The sequence below is a fragment of the Lycium barbarum genome, chromosome 2 (assembly GCF_019175385.1).
Source record: "Lycium barbarum isolate Lr01 chromosome 2, ASM1917538v2, whole genome shotgun sequence".
Lineage (NCBI taxonomy): Eukaryota > Viridiplantae > Streptophyta > Magnoliopsida > Solanales > Solanaceae > Lycium > Lycium barbarum.
In genome coordinates this window covers 118,914,848-118,925,214 of record NC_083338.1, presented here as the reverse complement: position 1 = coordinate 118,925,214, position 10,367 = coordinate 118,914,848, and the positions used below count along the sequence as shown (strand labels likewise).

Genomic DNA, 10,367 nt, shown 5'->3' with positions numbered 1-10,367 from the left:
AATGGAGGAAAAAAAAGTTTGACAATCAAATTAATACCGAAGTATATAGAACAATATACTTGTCCCGGATTGACAAAATGTCACAAGAAATAGGGCCATCACCCAAAACCAAATTAACTGTCCATCGGCAAAAGAATTAATGAGATGATAATGTTGCTGCTCGAATAGAAATGTTAGCTATTCTTGATATTCTATAGTGACATTTCGTGAAGCTCGAGGGAACCTCAGCACTGCTAAGAAGAAGTAAAAGATATGATCTTCTTCAATTAACTCAAAAGGCGTAACGATCACCTTTACAAGTGAAGGACAACGAGCTAGCATAAGCTTCATGAAAAGCCGTTCATTTGTGATGTTCACAAAACCTTCCAACTGCATCTTTCGAAGTGCAATGAGATCTTCTTCTATACAATCAGGTCTTGTCAGATATTCTGTAACTGCGTCCATTTCAATTTGCTCGACATGATTTGAGAGTTTTTGCTGTATATATATATACCACATATATGAGTAATTTTGGTGATCCAAATAAAGGAAATTAGTAGCATAGGAAAGAAAAGGATGCATGGAAGATGCTATGAAACCCAAAACACTGATGATATATAGGACGGTATAAAAAACGTATATTTTTAAAAAATCAGTTCACCTAAAAACGTAAATATTGCATGTAATTATTTAATAAGCATTAGTTGATATATATGGTAAGTAACTAGCTATAAAAGGTCAAGTTACATTGATGGTTGTTTTACATTATCAGTATATAGAATTTAAATTCATGTTAATGAGCATGTTCAATCGCAATCGACAATTTATCTAAAGACATGCCAAGCTACCTTCATATGGTAAATGAACTGCATTTAAGTGACCGTATATTAAGTACACAATCTGTTGAAAGTCAAAAAGTATATTGCTGTCTCTGTTGCATTTCGTGTGACATTTTTTTTCAAATCTATTAAAAAATTGACATATATCTATATTCGAAAATAGTTTAATTATAAATTTTCTATTTATCCTTAATGACATGATTTTATAGCAATACAAATATCATGATATGTTTAACACGATAAGTTTCACAAATATTTCTTTAATCGTTTGATTCAAAACTAGGTTATACTGATATTATAATCGGGATTATAGTCCTTGAATTATAACCGAAATTATTTATTCCACCTTCTATATGGTATAAGATTGATCATGATTTTAGCTGATATCCTCATTCAAACACATGAAAGATCTAATCCCAAAATTTACACAGGAATAAACCCATTTAATCCCTCCAATCAAACGGCTAATGTATGTACTCTGTCAATTATTGATACACATAAAATGAAACTGAGTATATGATTCATTAAACAGAACCAGTTAGTAGCATAGGTAAGGATTTCTTGATTGATAAGCCAATAACTATTTCCACCACAACTTTGATGACAATGATGTCATGATCAAGGCATGCATGTCATTTATTTGCTCCAAATAGTTTGTATTATAAATACAAAGCTTTTCCCATTGAGGCATCATTCATTTTTAAGAATAATAAGAGTAAAAAACAAAAGGAAAGATTTATAAAACGATTTGCAGGATTTTCATGTACGCTTTCAAAAAAGAATAATGTAACATTTCTAGTACTAAACGATTTGTAGGTGCTACATGTAGCACAAGTGACCATCATTGTTCCAAAGAAGCATCAATAATAAGAGTATATATTCAGCTCTTAGTTAATTACCTCGATTTGAAGTGTATGCAATCGGGGGGCACTTTGAAGTAAGCAAATCAACGCTGAAATCTGAGCTACATCAGCAAAGCATAATCCTAACTTGAGTTCCAACAAATTCTCTAGAGGAACCCCGAACCTCTTTGGAAAAACATGTGGAACTACAAACTTTAAAAGAAAAAAAATAAAAGAATGAGAGACGGACTTTTAACATTTTAATATAGCTATAAAACGACAGAGTATAGGATTGATTAAATTCTATGGGGTCTGACTCATAATGATCAATTATGAAAGAATGATTTTGAGTATCAAATGATTGAACAATTGGGAGCAATTTACTTAGTAAAATTTTCACAAACAACTACCTTTTAGCTCCTTCTAACAACCTATAACTATATGTTCTACATTTACAATTCGTAGCTAGAGGACCTATATTTAGCTAGTAGATGCATCGACTTAAATATAGAATAAGTATAACGGAAATACACATGCTGAGAAAACTGAAAGTGCTATATTTATGGAAACAAAATCTATTCCAATTTAAATTAAAATCAGTTTTTAATGTTCCCTGATTCGCGCAAATATCCTCCCATTCCATATATGATCTCATATCTCATTCAAACAGCTAACAAATTCAAAAAATATTGAATTCAAAAAGTACATTCAAAGTTTTAACCCCAAAAAACAAAGTTCAAAAACTAGTTCATCAAAAAACTTTGAAAAATAACAATATCAAACCAGTGAACGGAGCTCGTTTTAAACGACGAATATATATTTGAATTCATCTGTTGAAATATCGAATTCAAGTTGAGTTCATAATTGAGGTAACAATGGTTTCACTGCACCATTTTTATTTTTTTGATTTTTCTGAAATTTTGAAAAATATAGTCAAAATATATGAAAAATATATCTGAAATATAGTCAACAGAAACCAGAATAAGTAATATTGAACGTAATAATAAAAAATACAATTAAAATATAGCCAAAATATAGTCATAATTGATGTAACAATATTTTCACTGCAACTTTGTTTTTCTGAATTTTTTCTAAATATAGTCAAAATATATGAAAAATATATCTGAAATATAGTCAACAACCAGAATAAGTAATATTGAACATAATAATCAAAATACAATTAAAAATATAGCCAAAATATATATGAAAAACAACTATTAAAATATCAATCCAAAGTGAAAAAAGAACGAAAATATAAGTTAAATACACGGTGAAACGTAAAAATCAGTATAGACTCTTACCTTTTTTTGGGAATAAGATTTGAATTATGAGTGAAATTAATGAGTAGTTAATTAGAGATAAACAAGGAAGTTGAACTATTATAAAACTGATTTGAAATTGGAGGAAATTAAGGGATATTGGGCATAATGACATGTATTTAGGGGGATAGGAGAGAGGGACGTTTTTTTTTGCTTAAATTTAGGGGTGTGGGAAGTTATCAGATGAGTGGTAAAAAAGTGGTAGCTATAGGAAGTAAATATGTTATATTTTAGCTACTAAATATAATTATTGTAAAGTTTAGTTATGTTCCATAAATAGGTAATAATGTAAGCTATGCCAAGTAAATTTTACATTTACTTACGATACTTAGTTGATATTTATCAAAATATTGTTCCGCTATGGGTAATCAGACTTATCAAAGGAGCCGATGTACAATAGATAATTTGTTTTGACATGAAATGGATATATTCATATCTCTCTGGCTCATATTTACTATGAAACATATATGGAATAGAATAAAATAATAAATTTGCATGCAACTTACCTTGAAGAAAGTACTGTTGAAGCAAAACCCGGTAAGTTTAGGGAACGAACAAATAATTTCTTTCAATGTAAACCTTCTCCAAAATTCATTGTGCTGGATTTTGTCGCATGACACAATAGTCAACACTTTCAGCTCAGTATAGGCTTTGAGGATGTTCAAATCAACATAATGACTATCAACAATGTGCAAGCCAAGTAGCTGCGACGCGAAGATATTAAGGTACTGGAGACCATTACAATTTGTAAACAACATGGTCAGGAGCAGTGGAGCCTCAAAGATGGTATACACCAAAGTTGGGTCAAAGCTTATTTGGTTTAGATCAAGCCTCACAAGATTCTTAAATGATGTAGCGGCAAGGGGCATCTTGAAGGCACAATTGGTGATGTCCAAATGACTCAATTTTCCAGAATTGAATAAGAAATATGGCAAAGTATATGTGGAGTGGATTGAATTTTCGATTCTAAGTTCCTTAACACCATTGTTGGAGACGTATCGTAGCCATGAATTGATGTCCCGGTCATCTGAACCTACACCTGATATGTCAAGGATAAACTTGACAATTGGGCCTGTATGTTGCAAAATGATGTTGTTGACAATACTTTTGAAGTCAAAAATGTCAGAGGATGATGATCGATTTCGGCAATTTATTTCCTCATGAAACCAGCGATCTAGCACGATAATTGGATGTGTAGACCATATACGGTTCCATTTTCGTGATAACACGCTCATCTTAGCAATTTCCTTGATGGTCATATGATTTAAAATATCATCTATGAGGTGTCGTGGCAACTCGGATAGTCTATCAGTATCACATCCTACATTGTAATAATTCATATTGTTTTCGGCAAGATAATTGTTTGTTGATCTTCCACGGTTCCTCCTTAATCTGGTTACAAAACAAGTTAAAGCTTCAGTACATAGTAGTGGACAATAAAAAATGAGCCTTTCTTAATTATTCTTTGCAACTCAAAGTTATCAAAAGCTAGTAGGGTAAAAATTATAATTTAATATAATGAAAATCTTAAATAAGATCCATATAGATGAAACAACCGACCAATAAACACTTTATAGAGTCAAATTAAACCTTTAAGAAATAAGGCTGTTGTCATGTCTTAAATATTTTGAATGTACTCTCATTCTTGTCTTAAAAAAGAAGAAAGAGGCTCTTTCATTTGATAGACTATAGTCAATGTATTGTCGGGCTATAAAGTGAGCAACTAATAGCGAAGCCACGACAGTGAATAATATTGGAATACATGTATATATGTACAACCCCTAAATGTACACGGTGATTTAAAGAGATATGAAACTTCATACCTATTTAAACTCTTCCGAAAGAATAGCAATGAAGCAGTGTTTTTGGGAATGTGCTACTAGTAAAAGTGCCTTCCATATTTGCTTACATACACGGAAATGAGGATAGATAATAGATATGTTAGGAACTCTTTTTATAAGAATATTCATGTACATAGCTCTAGTATGTTAAGTAGCTATTGCTGCAATAACGCCTACGTGGTCGTTAGCGAACTTGTCTTTTGTGATGACTTGCTTTAAGTATATGTTATAACATTCAGCCAAAAAAAAAAAAAAATTGACAACGATCTTAAATATTTATATTTAAAGGAGGATTGAATTTGAATAGTTCAGACCTCAAATTTTTTTGTTCATTTATTTTTTTAATATTTAATCACTTAATGAGTTTGGATGGATTTGGATTATTCATATCTCATACATAGTCCTAATATTATTAATAGGCTATTAAATTGAAATTTTTTGTGAAGTCGACCTTTCAGCACTAGTATTTTATCCACAATCACCACTAGCCACCAATCAACTCAATCGCCAGTCACCACCACCACTACTATCGCTAAACACCGATACCACCGACCACTATCACCAGCCACAACCACACTAACCACCTCCATCCTCATAATTATTATTCCAGTGTCAACTACTACTACTAGCCACTTCTATCAACCACCAATCACTACCACCGGCCACTACAACGAATCACCTCCAGCATCGATCACAACCACGACGACTACCAATCATCACCACCATCACCATTGTCAACCACCACTAATATAAATGTCAAGTGTCAACCATCACCACTGTTAGCTAGCTACTGCCATCAACACCTAGACCATCTCAATCGCCACTGCCAACTATATAGTCACCATCATTTCTACCGCACAATCACCACAAACCACTACAACTTAAAATTTTATATGTATTAAATTTTTTAATTTAAAATAAATTATGAATAATCTAAGAAAACTAATAATCTTACTCATTCATTATCCATATTTGAATATAACGACTTGATATTCAGATTTATAGAGACTTAAACATCTTAATTTAAAAAATAAAATAAAAACGGTCTCGAAAACTTAATCCTCTCTGCATTTGAACTCTCCAAAACTAACCTGATGTAATCCTCCACCCCCCCCCCCCCCCCCCCCCCGGAACCCCTTCCTACTTTATGCCACTCACATTGTCTAAAAAAAGAAAAAAATGTTATGCACTACAGATTTCAACATACATAAATTAAATCAATCCACATAAATGTATCTTTACTAGAACAAACAAAAATTAAATACAAAAATTTAAGAACTACGTCAAAGAGATTCAGAAACTATTTGATCTACATGGTTATACTATAAACAACTACTTCAGAAAAGCTAATAAAGAGCAAATGAACTGGCTGCCCTAAGTCATGGACTTGATGAGAACCATGTTTACAAATTACAATTCCTCTGAAATACCACAAGTCACAACAACAACAACAACAACAACCCCCCCCCCCCAACACCCCCCCACCCCCCCAAAAAAAAGAGGAGATCTATACTGGAACATGGCATCAATTCAGATTCATTTAAACTTCGTAACTAATTACACACAACATTCAAGACTTGCAAAAATGCTAGTCATAAAGAGAAGAAATCAAAGACAAGTAGCCATAGATTGAGTAAATTCTATAAAAACAAAACTGAAAAAGGAAACGAAAAGGAAAACCTAACATACCTCGTCATTTCAATCAGACAGACAGAGAACAACGAATATGAAATGTCTTGCCTCTGACTAGCTTTTTATAGATTTCAAATATGAGAAGTTATTTCAATTTTAGTAATTAATTAATTTTTCAATTATTTGGGTGTATGTTCCTTTTATTCAATGAATATATTCGTATTACAATAATCTATAATTTATGTGGTTGACTTCAAATTTTGATTTCCTTACTAAGTTCTTTCATCAGTGTCTTTGAAGCAAAAAGCGGTAAATTTTTAATTATCTAAAGCTTAAATAATTACTATATGTAATCAAATTATTCTATATCCAGAGTATTTACACACCGTGTCTAATATGATCTAATCTTAATTAAAGGTTACATGTATGCTTTTTAAAATTTTATGCTATTTAGAGAGTTTGTTGAACTCAGTAATGAAAGTAGGAGTATTATTTTTGATAGACAAAATGGAGTAGGTACCTAAATTGATTTCTATTCCTTTTTTTGTCAAATAAATTATTATTATTATTATTATTATTATTATTATTATTATTATTATTATTATTGAGTAATAGGAAAACACCAAAAGGGGAGGCTAGATCAATACCTCTACAGAATCAAATTTAAGTATCAGAAAGTGTGCTTAATTGAAAAAATACGGCCTGCATAATTTGTTTTTGGTTAAGAGCGATCTCTCTCACACACACACGTCTTATTACACAGGTTTCATACATTGTTTACCTATTAACTTGTAGCCAAATAACTTTTAGACATCTCAACTTAATTTACGTGAATCTTTTTTTTTTTTTTCAAGTATATCTGACACACATCTTTTTGGTATAATTTTTTTTTAGACTAATAAATCATTATTTAAAGGAAAAAGACATAGATTGACCCTTAAACTATATTCCAAATGTCGATATCACACTTAAACTTTAATAGTAACTTATTACACACCTAATATATGAAAAAGTGATATATAGGTGTGTAATAGGTCACAATATGGTAAATAATATCACATTTTCATATTTAAGTTATAATCTGCGGCCCCCACGTGGACTAGAATTCGGCTTAGTGTAGCAAGTAGCTTAGTTCACTCCAATGCGCGATCGTCATACGGTCAACTATAGGTATAAATTTCAGATTTCAGGAAAAAGAATTTTGATGGTTTTGAGCATTAGGTCTTCTTCCACAAAGCAAATATGAAAGCGAAAACTCCCACAGTTTAATTACATTATAGATTACTTTCAGAAAGTGAACAGCTCCACATGATAATTCAGTTAAATCATTCAGCCAACCAATTTATATTTCATTTAACTCAGACTGTCAGAAATAATTAAATTCCTTTCTTATTTAATTGATAGCTTATATTCCATTTGCTTGCACTTCTAGACTCTGTTCAGATTAGATAAAATATTTTTACATAAGACTTAAAACAAATAGTCAACCTCCCCAAGTGTGGAAGCAACCAAGCCTAGGGTTACGTCAGTTATCCCCACACTTGCAAGTGTTAACGTTTTATATTTTGTTACGAGATGGGAAAAATTGCCAACGAGTGAGTGCCACGGAGGTGAGGACTAGCTACTGCATACTTGCAAGTGCTAACACAAATTATTATTTATGTTTGGAAGAAGTGTCCAACCTCTTGAGTATGAGTATCACCAAGGTCATAGTAGGAAAACTACCCCTCACTTGCAAGTGCTATTATTTGTGAAACTTTTTCAGAATAAATGCTCTCAGATAAAAGAACATGCTTAAGTGTATTCCTTAGATTTTCAAATTTAGTTTCAATTTTCATACTGTAGTATTAAATAAATATTTTCAGTTGGCTTAACACATAGAAAAACCCTTGAACGTGTTCGTGGAATTTATTTAGACCCGTCAATTGAGATTCCTACCATTTGAACCCTTCAAAAAGACATTTATTGTGCCATTTGGACACAAAGTTAATATGCAGCCAAACAACAAAGGTGCGTGTAGTTTACATGCCAAATGACAAATAAAATGATAGACACATGGATTTAAACTTAAATAAATAAAAAATATTACAAAAAATAGAAAGAAGTTGTCAAAATGGAAGACCTCGACAGAATCTGACCGCGGCAACCTCTGACCCTTCAATCTACTCTCGTTTCTACCGCAGGAAAGGGTATTTTAATGGAGGACAGATACTTTGTCTTTTTATGTATCTTTGGTGGTTTTAGGGCAGAGAGATGGGGGCTCTTGCATCGCAATGACAAGGTATTGCCTGTGAAAAGGACGACGATGACGAGATCTATGACGGCGAGGAATGAAGTTACTTGGGTCCAATGGAATGGAAATGATCCCCTACGTGAGATTAGTTGTTAGCTCTCCGTTCCACATTGATTGAATTTCTCGAGTGAGTAATTATTTTGAAAAATTAACCATCATAGTAACTTAACTTTATTTTATCTTTCAAAAATCACTCAAATAGGATGATCATTTTAACAGGAAATATAACTTATCTAATGACATGACAACTATAAAAATTTTGAAAAAAATTATTTTAAAAAATTAAAATTAATATTTAAATCTATTTAGGATCCAATTCATCATTTTCTTTTTCTTCTTCTTTTCTCCCTTTTCTCTTTCTTGCTTTCTCCAGAAACTTCTCCCCATAAAATTGCAGTGCTAAAGTAAGTTTAGTGGACGTTGGGAATTGAAGGACTTTATCCATTTTCTCTTAAATATACTAGTTCAATTATATATAAGACGGGAGGTGAATTTCAACTATAGGAAATTTACTGAAAAAAGTCGTAGGATATATAGCATTTCTCATTCCTTAATCACTGCCTCCGTACATTTTGAAATGCTAATATCTTGGGTAATGTCAGATCTCTTTATAACAACATCCGCATATAACAACACCTTTATATAACAATTAAGTTTTTTCGGAACTGATTTTCTATGTTATATTTTACTTCTCTATAACAACATTATACCTATAATAGCAACGACCAACTTTATAACAAGGGCAAAGGTGCAAATATACCCCTCAACTTTGAGATTTAGAGGAGATATATCCCTCGTTACAAAAGTGGTGTATATATACCGCTGCCGTTATAAAATGGTGCAAATATACCCCCGCCGTTATAAAATGGTGCAAATATACCCTTTTAGCTGACGGGAGTTTTTTTTTTTTTAAAAAAAAATTATTTAGTTTATTTTATAATTAAAAAAAGGTCATGTGACTTTAAAAAAAGTCTACCTATTTTTTTTAATAGACATATTTTTCTAAAACCATGGTAATTTTTTTTCTAGTGTGTTGGCTATGGTTCGTTTAAAAAAATATCTTCGTAATTTTAAAAAACATAAGTCTACCCATTTTTTTAAACTAACCAGACCCGACCCGACCCAACAGGAAAACAAATTACTATGTGGCTTTAGAAAAGTATGTCTACTCAAAAAACATATTTAGACTTTTTTTAAAGTTATGTGACAGTTTTTTAATTAAAAAATAACCTAAATGATTATTTTTAAAAAAATTCCGTCAGCGAAAAAGATATATTTGCACCATTTTGTAACGACGGAGGTATATTTGCACAATTTTGTAACAACAGGGGTATATTTGCACCACTTTTATAACGAGGGGTGTATCTGCTCTAAATCGCAAAGTTGAGGGGTATATTTGCACCTTTGCACTATAATAACAATAAGCTCTTTGTAAAATTGCCCTCATATAACAACTATCTTCCTTTTTTAATAATATAATAATAATAATTAACCATCTTTATAAAAATAGAATAACTATGATTACTAATAATAAGTGTAGAAGTTTTGATCAAATATTTAATTTGATAATTTAATATACTATATTTATAATAGAATATTACATATGAAAACATATTTGTAAT

General features: G+C 31.3%; 1 protein-coding gene across 1 annotated transcript; it reads right to left on the bottom strand.

Moving 5' to 3' along the window:
* Window positions 1–631: 631 nt before the first annotated feature.
* On the bottom strand, window positions 632–5,552 carry LOC132628810 (F-box/FBD/LRR-repeat protein At1g13570-like). Its single transcript, XM_060344574.1, has 3 exons — window positions 5,500–5,552; window positions 3,486–4,371; window positions 632–640 (listed from the first exon to the last, which is right to left on the bottom strand). The coding sequence occupies exons 1-3, from the start codon at window positions 5,550–5,552 to the stop codon at window positions 632–634; spliced, it is 948 nt and encodes a 315-aa protein (XP_060200557.1).
* Window positions 5,553–10,367: the final 4,815 nt, after the last annotated feature.

What these genes read in the sequence shown, in the direction of transcription:
- LOC132628810 (XM_060344574.1), bottom strand. Translation starts at nt 5,552, where the DNA reads ATGGTGATGGTGGTGATGATTGGTAGTCGTCGTGGTTGTGATCGATGC. An exon ending in GGTTGTGATCGATGCTGGAG is followed by an intron (nt 4,372 to 5,499) that starts GTGATTCGTTGT and finishes TTTTGTAACCAG; the next exon opens with ATTAAGGAGGAACCGTGGAA.